Here is a 23,084-nt window from a genome sequence, read left to right as displayed (position 1 = left end):
ATATATATATCTATCTTTGTAACCCATACTACATAAGTTGACGATCACACATCCATTGTATTAGAATTTCGCTATGTTAGTAGATTAACATACTCTCTCCTACATCTTACTGTAACGGCTACATGTATTCTAATCTATTGTTTTATTATATTTAGTTAAACTATACCTTTTTCTCTTAATTTCGAGACCTGAACCTATTAGCTCCTCAATCCTGATAAACCCTTTACCAGTAGCTTCAACTAAACTCCCGTAGAACGAGTGAGTTTTCCAAATCAATATATTTAGTACCTGTCTGTGATCCTCATCTTAACCATCGACCAAGTGACATAAACGCAAATAGGCGTGCTTTAGCACCTTAAAGTGGCAAGAACCCAATACCTTTTACGTGATCTTTGATCTCAACACCTATGCTAGCTCCCTGATGCTCCCGCATACGGTCGCTCACGCATAGGACGTAACAAGCATTGTAACCCATGCTTCACACTATAGGTATAATTTATGAAGAATCTTGATGTGACTTAATATTTATATTTTAAGGAAACAAAATATCGTTCATAGCATTTGGTTATTTCAAACGATAATCTCCGTGTCCTTTTTTTTTTAATATCCCACAGAAAGAAATTAGTGTTTTAGTTGTTGAATCTTAACCACTTTAAAGATACATTTTGACAAGAAAAAGGGTTTGTGAGGGATTAATAAACATTGAGAACTTATGTGATACAAAAATGGTTTTTTGTTATCAGTTAAATTTGGTTATACATATCTTATTTTTCTTCTTATTATTTTTTTGTCTGTCTAATTTTCAAAGTGAAAATACAAAGGTGCAACTAGCAAAATAATCAAGGATTATTACATAGAGTAAAATGACTTTGTACATATCATTTGTAAGAAACATTTTGAGGGGGTCTTAAATTTGTATATTGTAAATTTTGAATTTTTTATTACTAATAAATAGAACAAATTTAGGCATAGTAATTTTAATAGAATTACATATTTATTATATAATTCTGGTATCTTTAATCTTAAAATTAGTACATGAAAGTTGGCTAGGTAATTTATATGTATAGTTCATGCATTTTGCAGGAATGTAACTTGATTTTTTTTTCAGTCGTCATACACTCATTGGTGTTACTAATCAAATGAATTCTACGAAGAGACTCTTTTTGAAATATGTATTTCGAGAGAATGGGAAACATGTGTTACTATACAGAAGCGATCATTTGCCTGATGGAAAACTTCGTATGCTTAGTGAAATGCCAAAGTAATATTGCTTTCATTTAATTATACTTTGCATTGTACTTCTCATTTAATTTTATATTTACACATGAATTGATTTAAGAGTAACTTGACAATACATTAGTCATAATTAATCCTGTGTTATGTGCTGTGCAAACATCTCCACAATTATTTCTGAAATACCAACTACTATAAGTGAATTTTATGTCGTTTAAAATTACATTTTGATCATATCAAAAATTTGTTACTTCTCAATTTCTATCAATATTTTACTGGGATCTTTAGAATCCTTTTATGCTGCATGCAACTATTAAAATATGATATTTAAAAATTTATAATAAACATATATTTAATGACAAAGAAGACCAATAAGTTCCTTTAAACAGAAGCATTGATGTTTTGTATAATAAAAATTTTAGGAAATATTATGTTTGAAATATTATGTAAGATAAATATTTTTAGGGATGTAATCTTGGTGGCTGATGTTGATTTAGCAGTACCAGCAAATAAAATGGTCTTGGCAGCGAGCAGTTTAATTTTCCGTGAGTTGTTGGAGAAGTTCAAGGCTCGTGGGCCAGTCTGTGTTGCACTGCATGATATAGATCACACTGTTCTGAACGATCTTGTTCAATTTATGTATGGTAATATGATTCATGTAAATGAAAATAACGTGCGGCCTTTATTAGCCGCTGCAAGTTCTTTACAAGCTGAAATTGCCATTTATATTTGCGGTGATTTTCTCTGTACACAATTGAATCCCTCAAATTGTTTTGAAATCCGTGCACTTGTTAATCGATATGGATGTGTTGATTTCCTCGGTCAAACGAATGGTTACATGGAGCATCATTTCTTGTAAGAATCAGAACTGTAAATGAGTCATGAGATCAGTTGTACATTCAGACAACTGTGTTATGTTGAAAACTATGTAACAGTGGGATTCTTGAATGTGGAATTGTTTTTATGGTTTGACCATTTTCATAGGGTATCTGTATTAATTAAAATAAGTACATGGATGGCATTTCTTGGAGAAAGATTGTGAAAAATGAAACGTTTTCGAAATTGTCATCACAAGAATTAATGGAACTTATTTCTAATGATCATCTGGCAGTGCCATCTGAAGAAATCGTATTTGAATCTGTAATATCTTGGGTTAAATATAAACAAAAGGAAAGACTGCAGTATTTTGCAGAATTAATGAAACAGGTTCGCCTTCCGTTAATTCCTAAAATGTATCTAATAGAAAATGTCTGGGAAGAACCAATTTTCAAAGCTAATTCTCAATGTAAGCAAGCGTATGAATAACGACCATCTCATGTACAGGGATTCTGGAAAACAGAAAAATTATATAATTAAATGTTTTACCTTATAGGTAAAGACTATTTAATAGAAGCTATGGGTTATCATTTACTCAAAAGAGCAGGACAGTTCTCGTCTAAAATACCAGGGATAAGGCCTAGAGAACCTCACGAATTGCCAAAGTTACTAATAATAATAGGGGGTAGAAATATAAAAACGATTAATGGTGTAGAGTACTTTGACTTTCGAACAAAGTTGTGGCATAAAGCTGTGAACTTTCAAAAAGGATTCTGCAACAGTGGTGCGTAATCATTATTATCGTTTTAAAGAAAAAATATACATTATATTTGTATTTGACATTGATGAGTTGTTTTAAAAATCCGTTTCAATATATATGATGTTTGAATGCGAAAGTAAACAAAAATTTGTATATGCTTGTGTACACATAAATATCCCTGATGGTCTGTTCAGACACTTATTATGTTCATATTATGTAGAAACCAGACATTATTTCATCATTAATATCGAAGTTTTGGCAAAAACTCGAACATATTTTCAACGTTTGAAATTGGTTGATTTGTTTCTGCCTAATGGAAATGATGAAGCAGAATAATTATAGGTTTTTAATGCACTGTTTTCGAATTACACTTTGCAATATACATTCTGGTTCATGATTTAACTGCTAATTTGGGGCCTTGTGTACTCGCATGCAAGCTAATGAAAACAAATGCACAGACTTTTCTTGAGTAATGCGTGTATGATCGGTTGTATCTTATGCATTCGCTGTCGCAAAATATTTTCTGTATGCACTGAATTGAAGCTACAAGTACGAAGTGTCTGAAAATGTTAATGTCTGATCTATAATTAATTCATGAGTTCAATGTATTTTTTGACTAGTTAAAAACGATGATATTTTCAAGGAGCCAGATATGACTTTGTATAAAAATGACATTAGAACGTATGTAGGTGCACCATTTTGCACTGCAATATATTTTCCCTTGAACATTTATTTGAGTGATTTTACGGCAAGCCACATGTGACTTTGATTTAGACCTGTCGAAAAAAAACACATTGAACTAGTGGACTGACTATACGTTCGGAATTTCATTTCTCCTATAAATGTTTAAGCCTTACTTCGTACTCTTGGGCCATACGTGTCTGCACAATTTTTAACTCCATGAATAGGTCTAAAAATAATCGTGGTATTGCCGCTTTCTTTTCTAAAAAAATTGTTGGGTAGGTGAAATAAACGACAAAGGGTCAATTTCCCGCGTCAGTCGTTTTTTGAACGCGAAACAAACAAAATTTGTTACGAAAACGAATAAACCCGAGAACGTAGCTTCTGAGCAGGGTGACGACTCGAAGGGAACCAGTAAGCCGAGAATGTTATCTGAATCGATAGCCGGAGTCGCCTTGTGACTGTGAATCGAAAAATCACGTCACACAACTTTAATTTTCAGTTTTTTTTTTTTATAATAAACTTATGATTTTTTATCATCAATACATCATTTTTTCCAATAACAGTTCACTTTACGTGTTTTATTTTATACATTCGAATAACAATATATTTTAGCACATTGTTTTTCCAATCTATCATTCTAGTCTTAATTTAACTCAATTTTTTAAAATCTTTTACTCATTAAAAATCGCGCCGGATACAATTGAACCGCGTGTACGGTTAGAGGGTCTCAAAAGCTATGTGAACTTGGCACCCGACTTTGGAAAATCAAAATTTTTTTTATAGACTTATAGATTTAGGTATGTAGTTGTTTGTAGTACCACTTTTTTCGTTTATAGTAGATCCAAAAAAAGTCGTAGCATCATTAAAAAAGCCCATCCACCGACTTTGAAAAAAATAAAATCTAATCACTGATTCCTACAGGGAATCGTTTGTAGTTGATTGTAGTGAAAGAATTTCCATTTATAGTAGCATAGAAAAAAAAGTTAGAATTTTTTTTTCTTTTTTAAGTTGTTTGTAGTCATATATAGTTACATTCATTTCCACTGTAGTTTTTCGGAAATTCACGTGTAATAGATATACTACGAGCATTTGCTCTGACATCGTTTACATATTGTTTCTAGCAGCATTTATTTTGTTATTAGCTTTTCGAAAACTAATGGGGAGTTAATATACTGCGAATTCTGTCTCAAAGATCATTTCTAGTTGATTGTAGTAACATTTATTTCGTTTGTAGTAGCCTTGTTTCGTTTGTAGTTGTTTGTAGTAGCTTTCTTTCGATTGTAGTAGCATTTATTTCGTACATTTTGAAGCTACTACGTGTATAAACAAAATAGACGTTACTACAAACAATTACAAACGAAATAAATGTTACTACAAACGAAACGAAGCTACTACAAACGACTACAAACGAAATAGATGTTACTACAAACAACTAGAAATGATCTTTGAGATAGAATTCGCAGTATATTAACTCCCCATTAGTTTTCGAAAAGCTAATAACAAAATAAATGCTGCTAGAAACAATATGTAAACGATGTCAGAGCAAATGCTCGTAGTATATCTATTACACGTGAATTTCCGAAAAACTACAGTGGAAATGAATGTAACTATATATGACTACAAACAACTTGAAAAAAAAAAAATTCTAACTTTTTTTCTATGCTACTACAAACGGAAATTCTTTTATTACAATCAACTACAAACGATTCTCTGTAGGAATCAGTGATTAGATTTTATTTTTTTCAAAGCCGGTGGATGGGCTTTTTTTCTGATGCTATAACTTTTTTTTGGGTCTACTACAAACGAAAAATTTGGTACTAAAAACAACTACATACCTAAATCTATAAGTCTATACAAAAAATTTGATTTTCCAAAGTCGGGTGCCAAGTTCACATTGCTGGTCTCAAAACCAAAATTACGCAGTAACGGTTAAATCAATCGATTCTTCAGTTATCTCAGAATTTCGCATGCAGGCATCTCAGCAAATACAATAATACGTGTGTACAATGTACGATAAACGTGTGTGTTACATGCAATACTGTGTTCGTTGGGCCAAGGTATATGCCTTGGGTTATTGAATGGTTATTGAATGTTTAAATATTTTACTATTTTTGTCCAGGTGTAACCGTTCTTGAGGGTAAGATATACGCAGTAGGTGGTTGTAATTTAACTGAAGCACCGCTAAGAACCATGCATGTTTACGATGTCTCCGCCGATCATTGGTCTGCTTGTACAGGAATGAAAATTAAACGAATGAACTTCGGCGTTGTAACACTGGATGATTGCATTTATGCTGTATGGTCTTACATTGTACTATGAAACTCATTCTTCCTAACTTTCGTATATTTCAAATACATTAAAGTTTACAAAATTTGCAAATTATACTGAGAAATATTCTTTAGATCGGTGGTCGGGACCAAAAGACAATTTATAGTTCAGCTGAAGTCTATAATCCAAAAACATGCAAGTGGACAATAATACCACCAATGAATGTAGCTCGTAGCTTCTTCACAGTGGCTGTACTGAACGGCCGCATATACGTTGTAAGCATAAAGTGTAACAACCATATAAATAATTATGAATTTTACAATATCAAAGATTATTTACGGTTGCTTTCACTGTTCTAGATTGGAGGTTTTGCAGGGAAAGATAAGCTGCCTTTATCTAGCGTAGAATGCTATAATCCGGAAACAGGGCAATGGATATTTGTTGCGGATTTGAATATTCGCAGACAAACTGCAAGCGCAGGTGTTCTGAAGGGAATTTTATATGTCGTTGGTGGAGCTGTAGCGATTACGAATGTTTTAAAAAGTGTTGAAGTCTTTGATCCAAATACAAACATTTGGACATTTATTGAAGAAATGCCTGGGCCTCGACATCATGCTGGTGGATATAACAGATTTTGTTTATACCTACACTGTTATTATACTCATGAAACCAAGGATATTTTTTTATGCAATTTATCATAGGTGTGGTGTGCCTTAATGAGGAGCTGTACGTGGTAGGAGGTAGTGATGGTACTGTAGATCTCAGGTCGATATGTGTGTACAATCCTAAAAAACGTGCGTGGATTATTTATCCAACCTATATGAGCATTGGACGAAGTCAGGGAGGTGTAATCGCCGTTGATATACCACATAACTACATATAGCTTCTATTAAAAATAAAAAAACTATAAGTAATTATAAAACTACGATATAAAAATATGATAAGAAGTAGCTTATACGTATTTTTTGATATGCTAGTTCTCTGTGTAAGAAAAGGAAAAGTTAAAATGAATGCATATAATAAAGAAACACAGCAACGATTGATAAGATAAGATTATATAGTTTTGTTAGCATCTATATCTATACATCTGTTTTCTATACATTTCTCTATTTCAAATTAAAAATATATAAAAGCAAAAGTTTCTATCTATGTTACCTCGAAATTTGAGAACCACTGTGTAACAGGTACTAAGCTGGTAGTACAGACATTGGTTTTTCTACTCCTTAATAGATATTTCGTGACACTAAGGATTATCCCTACCACTAGCTGTAACGTGATATCCTGGCGATACACATGTCGATCGTTCCTTTTTCGCTTTGGACGGCCAACAGGACACACGCGTTATTGTAAATTGTGATTATCTAAACAGGCGAAAAATTGGCAGCAGGATACGTATGGAAGAACGATTGGTATGAGTCTATTAGCAGTCGGATTCAAACTGTAAATGCCGAACCTCAATATCAGCCTCATTGAATCTGGAACTAGCCATCTCTTCATTCCAAAAATCTAGGCGTGAGATAAGATATATTTATCAAAATTGAATACTATTTGGATTTTTAAAGTGCGCAATTGAAATATTGTGTTTGGAATCTCGTCGGCTAGTTTTTAAATTATTAATTTTTAACATAGTGAATGTGTCTATTGTGTAAATGGTGCATTCGTTTTTTTTTTTTTTTTTAATATACCGCATGTTCCATCCACGGTCTTGTTACGTAGGCCGTAATGGCTAGCGAGGCCTTTACATTTGATAACGAAAATTTAGAAGTAACCAAAAGAAAAGGAACGACCAGAGGTAACATGAATAAAATTTCAGTGAATTCCGAGTGGTAAGAATAGACTCAATAGTGGGTTCGCTGCTCGTTTAAGGTGTTGAAACACTCCTTGCTATTCTAACGTGGAGAGATTTAATAGATATGTAATACGCGAGGAAATTTGATTTTTGCGATATATTGTTACAAATAAATCAATAAGTTTTAACAAATTATTGTTATTCACAGTATTTGAGTTATGAGAAATGAGGATAGAGATCGTGATATTGAATCACAAAATCTGACTGTATGTGAGGTTAAGGCAAAAGAAATTTGGGACAGAAAATTGTCTAATATATGCGTTACATGGAAAGACTAGTGTATGCAGCTCAATTTTGCCCGGTAACCGATCCAGCTTGTTCCCTAGGGTATGTAATAACGAATCCGTACCTAGGCCAGATTGCAAATATTACACTGAATCTAATACTCTAACGGTTAGAGCCACGAGTGCACCGACAACGTACAGTCCGATATTTTACGCGTGAAACTGAATGATTTTCTGAGCGTCAGTGCTATGATTTTGGCTGCTTATATAGTCGATTTTTGCTGATGCTCTAGGTACGGTTAGGACGTTAGGAATGCACTCGGCTAACCAGCTGGGTAGGTGGCACGGCAATGCACTGGGTAACGTGCTGAGTCTGCAATTATGTGTCCTGTCGGCTACGTTATTCTTCTGTTTCGGAATGAAGGTCGATATACGTAACAGCGGATATGCAGAGTCCCCAAGTATATGGTAACTTGGTGGTAACAGAGAATTTCTGTTATTTGTCATGTCATTATATAAAGGACTATTACGAAATACTCTGGCATCATGCATGCGCTCAGGTAGTCCAATGAAAACATCTGTAAATCTTGCTTTGTCGTTACATACCGCTATATAAAAGAAATAAAAAATATGAATAAACTATTACTCGTTATAAATATTTCATTTATACATACCTTGTAATATTATTGAATGGAAACCTTTCCGGTTATAATAATCATTTGCATTATGTATAGGTTGTTTACAGGGTATGTGACACCCATCAATCGCCCCTACTACATCGGGGAAACCATGTGAACGTTTTTCAAAAACCTGCAATTGATATATTATATCTGAGAAATTTTATAAATTTAATAATATAAAATATTATATAACTATTATAAACATACATGGGATATTTCATTATATGTTTCAGGAGTTGGCCATTTAACATATTCTGATAACAAATTTGTTAGTACGTCAGTGATTTCCCGAAATACTGTGTGCCCGATACTTTTAGCAATCCCAAGCCTGTCCCCAACAGATAAGAAGCTTTTTGCTAAGATCCACACACTGAACATAATTTTCTTACTTAAATCGTTTGGGGTGTTTTGACCACCCAACATGTTGTTTCCAATAGTGTTTATTAATATCTATAATTCAAAAATTTTATAGATTATATATTTTATTTTGTGCATTTTAAAACTATCACTCGATTCAAAAATGTATACTTACTTCAAAACTTATGCGTGACATTCGAAAATGTTCTTTAAACAAATTATTAGTATACAGAGGAACTATAATCGCTGCATAATTTTCATTGTTGGCTCTAACGTCGCGTTCTCTTATTATTGAATCATTATTAATAGGTTCTGTCAAATCATCTATTAATGTTCTGATTAAATTGCAATCGAACCCACTATCCAAAGCAATTAATAATGCTGGATCCATTTTTTGTATATTCCCGCCGGATATACACAAATGTCGTTCAGCAGACACTGATTACTGATCATTGGTTACTCGCAACTGTTGTCTCACCGGTTACTCACCGGTTGTGTCGGCGGAACGCACCCATTAATCGCTATAAAAGAGGTACGAAAGAATATACAAATTGTGTACTATAATATGTAATTTCTTGATTTCGAGACGCTGTTACTTCTTTTGATCTATAAAATATATGAAGCGAGAACCAATTTGGATCACAAGCTGTCGTGAACTATTTATAAAATTTTATCGTCTTCCTGTAACATTCAAAAACTTGTTATTGCACTTAATGACAAATTCAAGTCTAAAAATAAATAGAATGAGAGAGTGTTCTTGAAAAAAATATATAAATGCTTTATTCATTATTTAAAGTTTATAGGACTTGGCTAGTTTCCTCTTTGCAATACTTTTTTTTTCGTGTTTAGCATTCGTGATCTGGTGAGAGTATTGACGCATGCGCATTCTTAAATAATTATGCATGGTGTATGCGAGAAAATTATTACCATGTTCCTTTGTGCAAGGGAAAGAGAAGTGATGTGAACTTAACATATCATTAATAAATTGTACAATTATAAACATAAGAAAAATCAAAAATTTGCTTATAACATGATTTCAAAATTTGTAACATTTTAAAAAGCGCTTCATTGGGGTGAAAAAACCTTCCATGAGACTTTAAATTGAGTATATCTGCGCTTGGATCTTGAGTATAGGATACAGGATTTTTTATAGCATTTTTGCAAACGTCACACTTGCTGTATTTCAAACTTTGCTTGCACGCGTAACCTAAAATTCGGAAACGACAAAAACTAGTTATAGATAATTGTAGCATCAATTGTAATACTACTTTATCCTTTGGTGGCATTGATACAAAGAGATTATTAAATTAGATGAGCAATGTTTAGTGCATCCATTAGAAACCACTGGGAAGAAATCTTTTACCAAGTACCAATTTTCATAAATATATATAACTACTGTGAAGTGTGAACCTATCACATAGTATACAAAATAATCGGCAACTGGTGCAAGGGCGTAATCGTGATCGCTAATTCGGACTTCTTCCCATTCTTTTCGTTGGATCAGCAAATTAATATTTGCCTTAATCTTCGTGATCTTATTAACTTTCTCCGACTTGTAGATATTTTTCAAATCAGAAACAGTGACTATAAAGTTTGGAGTTTTTTGCTCAGTAACTGTGCAATTTCCGAACTCTGGAGGTGTCAAGATATTGTAACTTGAGAGGAGCTTGTATAATTAAAGAAATGTCTGCATAGCAGGGTGGTCATTTGTACCAGCCGCTTGCCGAATAGTGCCAAAAAATTGTTAACGTAAACAAATAATCGCGAATATTATTGGAGCAAAGCATCAAGGTTGGAGCGATTATACCTCCAATGCATCTTGATTAATTTTTTCCAGTTAAGGGGTTACATCACCTTGAGATTTTCAAAAAATGAATTTTGTTTGGCTAGATAAATTGTTTATTAAAAATATTTGAAGCGTTTATTCATTCCAAAATTCAAATTATTACCGAAGTTATAGCAATTAGAAGTGAAAAGCCACAGCATGACAAATGCCCATTCGGCGAAGGTACCTGGTGTTCGTATCAGAAAGCGAAGGCCTCTGGACCTTTGGATTCTTATAAGCATAAAAATTTAATTCCTGTAGTTGCCCCAAAAGTAATTAAACCGGTATACGATAGATTAACTGATACCGATTTATTAGAACCCTGTTTAGAAGGATACATTCAAAATAACAACGAAAGTCTAAATGCTGTCATTTGGTCTATGGTTCCAAAAGTGCATTACAATAGCACATTGTTGAGATTGCATCTTATATTGCAGCTAATATATTTAATGATGGATATACTTGTGTATTACATATGATGCAATTATTAAACCTTGTAATTGGCCCAAGCGCGCTGTGATTTACTAAAAACTTGGCTTCTCAACGAATAACAATAGCCAACATGAGAGCCCAACAGGAGACTAAAGAGGCCAGGACATTGAAAAGAGCTGCTCAAAAGGAGGCGGAGGACATCGCGGCAACAATAGAAGATCTCATGCACGGTTAAAGAATCGCAGATTGAAGGTAATTTAAAAAAATGTTTAATTTTAAGACGCTGATGAAAATTCCAAAAAGTAATTTTGTCAACGACTGGTTAAAGCATTGAAGATGATTCTCTGAAAATTTTATCTCAATCGGACTAACTGTGTAAAAAATATAATGGACACAGACTTTGAAAACAGCATTTCGAGTAAAACGCGTTCAAAATTTACGTAAGTGTAAAGCTTGTATCAAATGATTATCTTTCATTTGAAATCGGATATTTTTCCTTTGCCCTCAGTCATTTATTCCGGGGCCATATAACATTTCTTCAGTAGCAATATTAGCATCTTCCTCTGCAATATGGGCCTACCTGCGAGCTATTCTTCCCTCACGCGTTGCTTGTTGCGCTCGTATCTCCGCCGTGGATATACGCTCCATATCAATCTCATCGCAATAGCGATCAACGTTTCTGCCAACACGTATATTCAATTCATCCATGATTCGAAGCAGGGATTTTGCACCTTCATTGAAAATATATACGGTAGTATTGGCAGCAATATTTATGATACTTGGTCCGGCGTTCAAGTGTTTTGGTGCGATACTTTAAATCAAATTATTGAAACTTTCGTTAGAGTTTAGTGTGAATACTCCACCGTTTCAATAATTTATTGTCACTTAGATCTCGATAAATTGGTTTAATAGCTGCCACAATATTTGGATGAAGAGGAGATTTGTAACGATAGTTTTTTAGATCATTGGCTGTGTGAGCTTTTTGATACGGACACCACGATTCAGCTCCCTCTGGACACCACTGATGTTGCGGTTCTTTATTGTTGATTTCATATGCAGTTGTTAAGCCTTAACTAGTGAAGCTGCTAGGGCGTAGATATATCTTAACGTGGTCTACCATTAAAACGCCAGGCGTATCTGTTTCCTGTGGAATTGGTGGGTGTAATGCTGACGAGTGAGGGCGAAGTTTTGGTATACAGGTTGATTATTTATTATAAGTAAGATAAGTTAACTTACAATTGTTGACAAGGTTGAAAGAGTTGGTATTGCACTTCACTGCGAGTTCTTTCTGTGGCACTCCGTTATCTGCCGTTGCACTCACGATAGATTTATAAACACGCTCACCGTGGTGACTTCCCTGGCTCTCGGGTGGGAAGACTTGGTCACAAGGATCCGAAGACACGTAAAATACTACCAGCGGAGGAACAAGCAAGACTCGATGATTTCGATTGTGGACCCTCGAGGAGTTCCATTGGTTGCCAAGATTCACGAAAGACTGATGATCGGTTCTGTATATCGTAGGTGCATTAGCTCCGATTTTGGGGACAATGCATTGCAATATTGATAAACTTACAAAGCAAGAGTCTTGCTTCATACCTCGCGCTGGCATGTGGTGTGAGCGCGTGGCCTGCTACTCAGCGTTCTAAGATTTACATGAGGCAATTGCAAAGTTCGATGCGCCGAAATGAATTTGCGGGTTGCATTTACTTAAGTAGATCTACTTTTGGATATAACACTACCCTTGTTAGATTGAAGCTCGCTGATGTAATATACGCGGTTCAACAACGATAGTGGAGGGACAATAAGACCGAAAAAAGGGCGAGAAAAATTATCGATATTGCTGAGTCGCTGGTGAGGCGCTTTCACCTTATATCTTACGTGACAAGTGTTACAGCGCATACAGGGTCATGTGGGGGCTGCGCTGGGATGGCGGGTGCAATTCGGCTGGGTTCTATGGGAAGTTAGAGGGGTTTCGGATGTCCATTGGGAAACTGATGTTATTCTGCCTCGGCCTGATGACGGGTTCTCGGCGTGTTCTGCGGCGCCTGCAGCAGCTCAGGAGCAGTCCTGGTATACTGCCCTGAAGTGCGTATAGCACCAGTCTTGCTACCGTTGCCAGTGATATGCCAATGCCGCTATATGCCTAGGTTCCCGTGCGGTGATACCATATTATTGACTTTTGTTCCTTGGTTAATTGGTCCAGATGAGTTTCGAGGGCGTCCAAGCTTACGTCTGCCTGCTGTAATTATCCCCCTATAGAGGGTAGCCGTGCCGCGATGACCAAGGGGTCGAGCTTCTTGCCGTATGTCTCGGCTATCGGGAGTGACAGTTTGCTGATGTTGAGAATGGCGGGTGGCTGGTGAACTCGGTCAATCGATGGTGGAATCATGCTGGATGGTGGGAGTGTGATGGTGAAGAAGTAGCATGTGCATCCTGGATTCAGCTGGAGGACTCCGGTCCCTTCAACGGTGACTGTGGTTGCACTGCCGTCGCGACATTGAATGCGTAGGCTGTCGGACGTTTCGAGCGAGTAAAGCCATCCATAAGTGTTCTCCAGAACACTGATATCATACCTGCGTAGAGTATCGCCATTCGGCGAGACGAGCAGGCGTGCTTCGCAAGAATCGTTATCAGGGACGTCTTTCAGTGCCATGTGCAATGGGCATGCGTAGCTGCTTGGAAGGTGGTAATACTTCTTCAAGTATGGTTCATCAAAAGTGAAGTACTTCCCTTGCTCGTTAGACCAGGCCATATATGGTTGCTTAGGCTGGATGTAGGCCGTGCCCTTGGTCGTTCCGGTAAAGTTCTGGGGCTGAAGGCATGGGTAAAGCCTGTATAGTTGGAAAGGTTTTGCTTCCAGTAAGGGCAAGATGATACTTACCAGTAGACGAACCTCCTGATACTTCGTAGTGATGTGACTGATAGTTCAGAGATCTGTCGCTTGCAGGTCAGTCATCGTAACATGAAACTCAAGAGACGCTGTAGATTTTCTTACATGGTGAGCTGCAGTGGTAAGTTGCTCGACAGAGAGTAAATCTGGATGCAGAATTCCGAGTTGTGCATAGCGAATGGCGTCCACGAAGCGTTGCAAGGTATCGATGTAGGCATCGGCAGCGTCAATCATGTTGTTCGATAAACTAGTGAGATGCATGGTGTAATTGAGGCGATGGATGTGTTGAAGCTTCCAGCGTAAGGTGTTTTGGATATCGAGAGTAACGTTGGCAATCTGCTGAATGTCCCTATTGATCTTGCCTTGAATGATACGAGTGGAGTTCTTTATGAGGTGCGCCAATTCTTGGCCCTTCTTCTCAAGTTCGGTAATCTCGTGGCCATATTGCTTCGCATCGTCTTCCGTGAGTGTCTCGAATAGTGCGTGCGAGATGGAGTCGATGAATTCCAGGGGCGCTCCGCGTGTAGCTTGTTGGTTGGGGGGGTTGTCTTCCTTCTCGGGCGACATGAGGAATCGGGTTTGTGTTTATACACTTTAAATCCTCTTCTCATGGCGATCGAGCCTGGCTTTGGAAAGGAAGCTGATGCACTAAGTGATGCTAAGATGATTCTTACACTCGTATATGATACTCTCTATCTGCTGGATGCCCTAAGGCTGTAGTGATAGATGCCACTCCAGGTCGAGGTAGGAGATGATTTTCCAATCGGTGGTGGTCACGCGTATATCCGGAAGGAGCTCGTAAAAGATGCCGGGGTGGTCTAGCATCGGCCGCGTCTGGTAAGCCGTGGGTGTGGCGCCTATAGTCGCCAGGATCAACATCAGAGTTGTCCCTATGGATGTTAAAATTTTGCCAAGTGGTATGCCTGTGACAAGAAACAACCTCGTCGTTGCGATTACTAATTGGCCAACTTTATTTTGTTCAGATGTTTAGTTTTGAGCCGTCCAGCCTTGTTTGCATACGTCACATTTTCCTTTTCCGTGATATCGACGACCTCGTAGGGTCCATGATATTGAGGGCTAAATTTTCCGTTTCGCGGTTCTTGGAGGACATAGATCTCGTCTCCGATTTTGAAATTTACGAGGTGAGTATCGCAGTCGTATTGCTGCTTTGATCATTCCTTTGCCGAGATGAGGTTGTTCGTCGCTACTCGATGGATCTCATTGAATCTGGTAACTAAATCAACCATATATTGGGTGTACGTATCGATTTTTTCGACAGGCGGAAACGCGGGAATCGCGCACGTGATCTTTCCGTACATAAGTTCATACGCGAACATCGCGAATGGCAGTAGCTCATCTCAATCATCGAAACGAGAGAGGAATGTTTTCAAATATTCAGCAAGTACTATGTCACTACGCTCGACGGAACCGTTAGATTGCGGGCAATACGCGGAGGTGGTGAGTGTTTTAACTCGGAAAATCTCGGTTAGTTGTTGGAAAAGCTTACTAGTGAAACACGCGCCACGATCGGTGAGAATAGTTTAAGGAGGTCCGTAAAGAGCAATCCAGTGTTTCGCGAAGGTTAACGCAACGGTTTCTGCTTTGATGTAAAATTGTCCTGTATTGTGATGATGCACATACCGATTCCCGGAGGGCGAAATGTCCAAGGGGCCGACGGCGTCAATCGCTACTTTTTCAAAAATATCAGAGGGCGTGTCCGTTATCTGCATGGGCTGTCGAGTTTTTATACGAGCCAGTTTTTGTTGTTGGCAAATTTTGCAGCGATGCACGTAGTTTTCTATCTGTTGTTTCATTCCTTTCTACTGAAATGTCTCTCTTATACGCCTGTAGGTTTTTGTAATGCCCTTATGGCCACCCACGAGATTCTCGTGATTTTCTCGGAATATTTCTTACCGCCGGTCGATAGGAGGTTCGTTTTTGACGACGTCGTTGCACATGGTGATGGTGACTGGTACGCCCTTAAAGATTGTCTCCAGCATGTCTTTAAAGACATAGTAGGAGATATCATCAAGTCCATCGCCTAGCTTAGATATTTGGAGAGTATGAATCTGGTAGCGCTCGGCTGCCTGACGTAGTGCGTGCAGACCGAGGACTAGGCCTTCAGGCGTCGCTCTATTGAAATGGCGCTTTTTGATAGTAACGGTGAAGGTCTTGTACCGTCCCTTTGAGGAGACGGCAACGTACCCTTTTCTCAGCGGGCTGCTCTTAAGGGCATCCTTGCCCATACGTTTGAGATCAGCTAGCAATTGAGCGACGGCACTTGTGGTTTCGCAATCGGCGCTGACAAAGTGTGCTACGTGGTTCTTATCGTAATTCATTCTTCAAATGTGTATAATTTCGTAATTTTCCAAGCCGGCATCACGATTTTGTATCATATTAGTAACGGGTTCACTGAATAACGAAGGGGTATTTTCGGGATCGTGCGTTTTGAGAGTCTGGCTGAGATCGCGCAGGCACTGTCGACCCATACCAATTAATTCCGCCAAGTCATAGAGAGAGGATTGACTGTCTGCCGAGTCATCGGGGGACGACTGGCCGTTTATTGGCGTGGGAGATGTTGGTTCCTCCGAAGGGTCATATATACCCTCAAAAAAACACTTACGTGTAAAGAACTACGCCAAGTACAGGAGTGCTGTGTATTCCTCTAATAAAAAGTATTGATATCAAATTATTGAGGCTAAGTACATAAGTCACTACATGTTTGCCTATTATATGATCTAGCACTGGCTCATCATTTTAATTGTATTTTCAAAATTTCCTATAATGTTTTTGCTACTGTTTTACATTACTACTGCTTCCCATTGTTGATTATCATTTAATGGTCATTTAGTAATTATTAAAACTTTAGGTGATTCCTTATCGAGTACTACTTGGCGGGTCCCTGCATTTCTTGATATAAATTTGCGTCCATTATGCCAGTCATCAAAATCAAAATCAGCGTCAAATTTCTATATACTAGAGCACATTAACAATGCTTCGTCAAAAATAATAACGGTAAAAGCTTAATAACAAACATATGGTATTAGAATACTATTAGTACGTTCAAAGTAAGTACTTTGGAATTCTTGGCACGGATCCGCCAACTTTTTATTAGAGGAATACACAGCATTCTTATACTTAGCCTAATTTTTTACACGTAAGTGCTTTTTTGGGGGATATCACAAGTTTTTGTTGCTCAACGGGACATAGAAGCTTTAAGCACTGAAATCTATAATTTTCACAAATATAAAATGTAAATGCAGGATGATGTCGCTAATCAGAAAAATATATTGCGTTGTCGAAAATGTTTAATGGCATATAAATTTAATTTGTAAGTCTCCTTTTTTTTTAGAAATGCATAAAGATATATACAAATTTTTAAAGAAAATGTAATCTTGAATGCATATAAACATCGTTAATGGTGTCCAGCTTGTGCTGGATTATTTACGTACCTCAGGTCGTTCGAACAACAGAGAGGATACTTTAGTTTGAGCGCAGCGCCAAAGCGTCACTCGTTGCACACTTTTCTGGACACCCTGGACTTTTACATGCGACACCTAGCGTGACGTGGCATTTTGACATGCACGTCACAAAACGTAACATTTTGCGACTTCCGGCTACATCGTGTAGCTCTGTGCGTGGGGAAGGGATTTCGTGGCATTGGACTGCATATTATTTGTTGAATTTGTATTTATTTCTCTCGTGGGAACGTTTTGTTTGTGTTTTATATTTTTCAAGCGGATCCGAAAGGATCTTGTCAAAATTTGAATACTACGGGCCCCGAGAGTGCTAACTACGGGCCTGGTGGAGCGCGCTGTTGGGGCGACGCGACAGCCAGACCGGAGCACACACCCTCAGAGGTCAGCTACGCGGAACATTCGGCGAGCGTCTCCCCGATCCAGAGGGCATACGCAAGTTGCAGTAACGGCCTGGAGCCGTCCATTGAGGGGGCAGAGGTGAATTTAATTCCCACCTCCCGAAAATATCACTGCAGCCATCCCAAACACGAAAGATTCCAGGATTTACTTTATCGGAATCTAAGAAAACAATTGAAGATCGCGAGCGCTCTGGCGAATCCGATGGGTCCGCCAATCAGATTGGCCTAAGGGATGTATTACAGCGCGCCTCTTGAGAAGGTTCCCGATTTTCGACATTCTTAGCGTCACTCACGGTGTGGCCGAGCCTAGGAACAGACGTGTATTCGTCTGGTAAATTTTGTATAGTCTCGTATTGTTTTGTTCTAGTTTTGTCGGATTTGTATAATATAGTATTGTATAATGTACCGTGCCGTTTTGCGACCGCTTGAGGGACCCAGTATCAAAGAAATTGTGTCTTGAGGGTATCTGGAGTAACTAGGAAGGCGGCGAGTGACGCTTTTGTGAGTTGACCATATTTACGTGAATGATAGATAGACCGTGTCGCAGTGTCGTGCCTTACGCATTCCCGATCATTATTGTATCCGTGGATTGCTAATCGGTGGCGCTCTGGAGGATCGGTGCTATTTTATATCGTTTATGGGTCAAATTTTGGTTTTGCGTTACCGCCGATACAGTCCACGTCTCGCGGAGTCATTTCCTTAGCACAAAGGTATCGTGAGTCCGTTAGCACTCGTTAACGTTAAATTCTGTATAATATCCTTTTGCTTGTATATTCTGTGAGGAATGTTGTATAGAGTGTACTTCTGTATAGTATGGAGTGCGATGTATATTTTTGTAGAATATTAAGGTCCTGTAAATTTGTAGATATTATTTTGCCAATAGGTCTTCGGGACCGCCAGCTTAATAATTTCCTTGGGCTATCTACGGTCCTGTTCTGCCTAAAGCTTGTATATTTTGTTCAGGAACCGTTGTTCCATCTCTTTCTCTTGTTTGGTTTAATAAATCGGGCCAGAATTTGGTTTCGTATTTAATTTTGAAAACTTTAGTATTTGTCCGTTGTAGTTTTGAGAGTAAACCTCTCTGGGTTTCAGATTGCGTTTATTGTCTCCCAGACCTCAGGGCCCCACCGCATAAGAGCTGGCCAGGGTGTCCTTAGGAATAGAGATGGGCGATGTTCAAAAAAAGCATCGATGCTAAAATAATCGATTTAAAAACAGATCGATGTTTTCGAATCGATTTATTTTCAAAAACATCGATAATTATCGATGCATCGTTGAATCAAAGAAAGCGCGCACTAATTCAAACGCTATATGAAAACGAAATTGTTCATTTTGCTTCCTCATAGAGGAAGCTATGTGACGGTGGAAAACTTTTCTTTCAAGATTTTCATGTCACCATGTTCAGAATGTACCGAAACCTCGAGAAAACACATTTGGAGAAAATGTCCGGGTGTGTGTGCGTGCGCGCGCGCGCGCGCGCGCGCGTGTGTGTGTGTGTGTGTGTGTGTGTGTGTGTGTGTGTGTGTGTGTGTGTGTGTGTGTGTGTGTGTGTGTGTGTGTGTGTGTGTGTGTGTGTGTGTGTGTGTGTGTGTGTGTGTGTGTGTGTGTGTGTGTGTGTGTGTGTGTGTGTGTGTGTGTGTGTGTGTGTGTGTGTGTGTGTAATGGCCTCCCAAAATTCAAACATGTATAACTCGAGAACGGTTTTAGTTACAGCCCCCAAGTTTTGCAGGCATGTGCAGCTCTATAATCCCTTCATTGACTATAATTTTCGTCATAATTCAACCTGCGGATCCGATTTTATTTCATTTTCAAATTCCCCCAAAAAAAAGACGTTATCACTTTAGCGATCGCAAATTTTGTGATACTCGTCTAAATAGTTCTTGACAAAGTTTTGATTTTATATTTCGAAAAATCATCTTTATCGCTGCAACTAGTTCTTACTTCAACGAATCAAACCGCAATTCTCTGCAAGTATGGAATATCATCTAGCCGTAATACATATGAAATTTGGCGATAATAGGCCAAGCGGATATAATTTTATAGCAATTTGAAATTTCGCGGTTCGGTAGTAAATAAAGATTCATTTATGAGAAAGCCAAAGATTAAACAAAAATGAAAATGCTTCCTCATATAGAGACTTTGTACACTACCACCGATTCGGAGGAAGCAAATTGCAAGTTGAAACTTGCAGCTTTTTTTTTATACGAAAAAGCTGAACAACAAGATGAACAAACTTGTAGTACAGTAAGTATCTTTTTCCATTTTTTATATAAAAATATAATTAAACATTTTCATCATTACGAGTACATGGAGTATGTAATGTTGAAATGTTTTGTGTAATGCTGCATGGTTTTCGATTCCAGATTTGCTCATTGAGTTCGAAGTTTCCAACGGTTGGTATTCAAATGTATACCAAGACAAAAACATTATACATGAAAATATTTTTCAATATTTATCAATTTCAGTTCGTGTCCATGCAATGAATAGAAAATCTATACCTTACCTAAGCAAGCAGTAGCGTTATAGAAGCAAGTTCATACAGGTTTGAAACAGGCAATAAACTCAAAGCGTAGATCACAGAACGCAAATGTAAATTATTTAGCATATATGTACATTTTTATAATACATTTCTATGAGACATGCCAGAAAGAACACAGAAGCAAATTTAAATAAAAAGAAAAAAAGCGAATAGTGCAGTTCAAGGAATACCTCAATACTTTTTATTAAGAGAGCCTAGGAAAGTTAATTCATTTAATCTTTTTCCCGTGAGCCGGCTACGACGCTCATTTTTGATCGCTCCTGCTTTGGAAAATAATCGTTCACACGGTACGGACGTAGCAACGATGCTTAAATATTTTATAGCACTTGGATATAGATTCGGATATCCCGATTTTAATCTTTCCCAGTATCCGAGAGGGTCTTCGGACCGCGAAACAATAGGCTGGCTCAAACATTGTTTAAGTTCAAGATCGATGTCGTTGCTGTCGGATTGCAGCGTTTGATTTTCTGTTATCATTAAAGCATCGTGAATACTCCAAACGCTAGCATCGTTGCTTTCTGCGAATTAGTTTTAACATCCTCTCCGATGGCCACGCAAGTTTCTTTTAAACGCGACTTGAACATAGTGTCTATTTTCCTGACAGCTGCTACGCAGATGATTGGCTTTTGGAAATGAACTTTTTTGAACCGCGGGTCAAGAATTGTGGCGATTGATAACATTTCTAAAGCCTCATAATCTTCGAATCGACGCTCGGATTGCTCCAGGAGCTTAGTTTGTAGTATCGTTCCGGCTCGAGTAAACGGTTTTCGATTGCTGATAGTGAGAGTCATACACCGAATTATTGGTATCACCAAACTAAATGTTACGTATGAATCACCACTAGCCTCAGTAATTACGTTTTCTATGGGTTTCAAAAGCAAAGCAACACTAAATCGCGTAATACATCGAGTTCTTCGCGCGTCAGAAGGTCAACAGATACAGAACACTTCAACCTCACCGGATACACGTACTCGTGAAGTTCAAGGAATCGTTCGATCATTATTAGTGTTGAGTTCCATCTCGTGGGCACGTCCTGCTTAAATTTTAATACAGTTGCTTCGGTCTTCCCGTCCCGTATTTGTAATCGACGCAATTCTTCCGCTACAATAACGCTGCGCTTTGTAAGTGTGACAATCTGTTTAACTTTCGTAATAGTTTCTTCGACCCAAGACGTGGCCCTAATCGAGTCTGGCACAATGTGCGATAAAACATGAGCAAAACATTGGATATGCTTTGAAATTCCGAAACTGTCGATGATCGCTTTCTTTACGTTCGCGCCATTATCGGTAACGATCGCAGTAACGATGTTAGTATCTATGTGGAACAACCGTATTGACTCTATCAGCATCTCGGAGATATAATGCGCAGTATGATTTTCTTCTAGGGGAAACACTCCCAAGCACCCGCTATTCATACTTTTACCCAATAGATGGTGAACCGTTACGCCTAGGTACCCACTATTCAAGATGTCTAACCAAATGTCGCAGGTTAAAGTGAGTGAATTTGCTTGATTAATTTGACGTTTAAACAAGTCTCGAAGAAGTGTATACTTGTCCTCCATAAGCCGTGTAATGGTACTGTTATGTTGTGTAAGTTCCATAAATAAATACTCGTGCCGTTAAGATTAATATTATGACTTTATTAATATAATTGCGGGGTGCCGGAGACCGGACGCGTGTGAGCCCATGAAGCGCTCAGGCTAGACTGTTTTAGTCGGGAGGGGAGGCAGCCGCGTGAGTGCGTGAGTAGTGCTGCCAACCCTAGATCGCTAACATATCATCACATCTCCCTCCTTTGGGGAGACCTAACACATTTATTGTACATAGTCTTTTAGGTACTCGGGTTTTCTAATTTCACGACCCGAGCGTGTTCGCATGTTTACTTTAGGACTAGCTCCCGTCGGTATATTTACATCTCTAGTTGGTGTATTTACATTTTTGGCCGGTGAGCTAGCACGAACATTTTCATTTGTACGCTCGTTTACATTATCATGTGCGCTATCGCTATTACAGTCGTCACTGTAAACCGGACCATGCAAGTGCCTGCGGTTTCTTTCAATTACATTACCATTAGGCAGTTGCACTTCATAAGATCTCGGCCTATCGCAGATCTTGGTCACTCTAGCTGGGACCATCGGTTTATTTAATTCTTTTTTTACATTGTAACGTGGCGTCAGGACGACACGTTACAGAAGCCCCGCACCTCCGCGCGCTGCCGGCAGCACGGCAGTGCCTCCAGCCTCCATCTCCAAAGAGTTCGTAGGTCCGTGGTTGGGAGGAGGGAACGGGGGAAAGTAGTGGACTGGCGGCGGAGGCACGTAGCCCTTTTGGGTTGAGAGCCCGCAAGCAAGGGGTGCTCAACCGCCAGGACGCACTGCCGGTACCCCGGGAACTTTGATCGGCTACGGTTTGCGGGTCCGCGGGGAGGGCGCCGGAGAGGAGATTTGTTTTGATTTTTGACTTACCGCAAAGAGCGGTAGGTAGGATAAAAAGAGTGTGTCGCGGGGAGTCCGCGTGTAAGGACACGGGTATCCGGCGGACCGCGAAAAAGAAGTCCTTCTTTCATGCTCGGGCGATAGCGGAGCTATCGGATAATCGCGGATTGCGATTATCGGGATCTCTCGCAGAGAACCATGGCTCCCGGGTTTTTT

General features: G+C 38.5%; 2 protein-coding genes and 1 long non-coding RNA gene across 10 annotated transcripts in view; 1 reads left to right on the top strand and 2 right to left on the bottom strand.

Annotated features, from left to right (window-relative positions):
- Positions 1-371: 371 nt before the first annotated feature.
- Positions 372-6,923, top strand: LOC107269156 (kelch-like protein 3). Of its 8 annotated transcripts, none has more exons than XM_015742700.2 (8): positions 372-489; positions 1,109-1,261; positions 1,699-1,778; positions 2,606-2,833; positions 5,613-5,803; positions 5,896-6,036; positions 6,121-6,379; positions 6,463-6,923. In XM_015742700.2, the coding sequence occupies exons 2-8, from the start codon at positions 1,140-1,142 to the stop codon at positions 6,642-6,644; spliced, it is 1,203 nt and encodes a 400-aa protein (XP_015598186.1). In that variant the 5' UTR covers positions 372-489; positions 1,109-1,139; the 3' UTR covers positions 6,645-6,923. The 8 variants fall into 8 exon arrangements, with proteins under 8 accessions (XP_015598186.1, XP_024942177.1, XP_024942176.1 ...); XM_025086409.1 differs by lacking the exon at positions 372-489 and adding an exon at positions 496-680; XM_025086408.1 differs by lacking the exon at positions 372-489 and adding an exon at positions 687-1,050.
- On the bottom strand, positions 1,568-5,711 carry LOC112494553. Its single transcript, XR_003060084.1, has 2 exons — positions 3,667-5,711; positions 1,568-2,101 (listed from the first exon to the last, which is right to left on the bottom strand). It is a non-coding gene; the product is annotated as an uncharacterized LOC112494553 (long non-coding RNA).
- A 1,902-nt stretch (positions 6,924-8,825) lies between the features above and the next one.
- LOC107269153 (retrovirus-related Pol polyprotein from transposon 412) overlaps positions 8,826-23,084 on the bottom strand; it is a gene marked incomplete in the record, with an annotated part of 19,687 nt that continues 5,428 nt past the window's right edge. The window contains 3 exon segments of the mRNA XM_025086405.1: positions 8,826-8,964; positions 9,047-9,552; positions 21,985-22,592.

Source organism: Cephus cinctus, unplaced genomic scaffold, assembly GCF_000341935.2.
Source record: "Cephus cinctus unplaced genomic scaffold, Ccin1 Ccin1_scaffold0608, whole genome shotgun sequence".
Classification (NCBI taxonomy): Eukaryota; Metazoa; Arthropoda; class Insecta; order Hymenoptera; family Cephidae; genus Cephus; species Cephus cinctus.
The sequence above is the reverse complement of the archived record's forward strand: the minus strand, read 5'-3'. Positions and strand labels throughout refer to the sequence as shown.

Excerpts from the sequence above, each read along its gene's own strand:
- LOC107269156 (XM_025086406.1), top strand. The coding sequence starts at position 2,245 with ATGGATGGCATTTCTTGGAGAAAGATTGTGAAAAATGAAACGTTTTCG. Across the intron at positions 2,519-2,605 it reads TTTCAAAGCTAATTCTCAAT|GTAAAGACTATTTAATAGAA; the intron begins GTAAGCAAGCGT and ends TTTACCTTATAG. Across the intron at positions 2,834-5,612 it reads AAAAGGATTCTGCAACAGTG|GTGTAACCGTTCTTGAGGGT; the intron begins GTGCGTAATCAT and ends ATTTTTGTCCAG.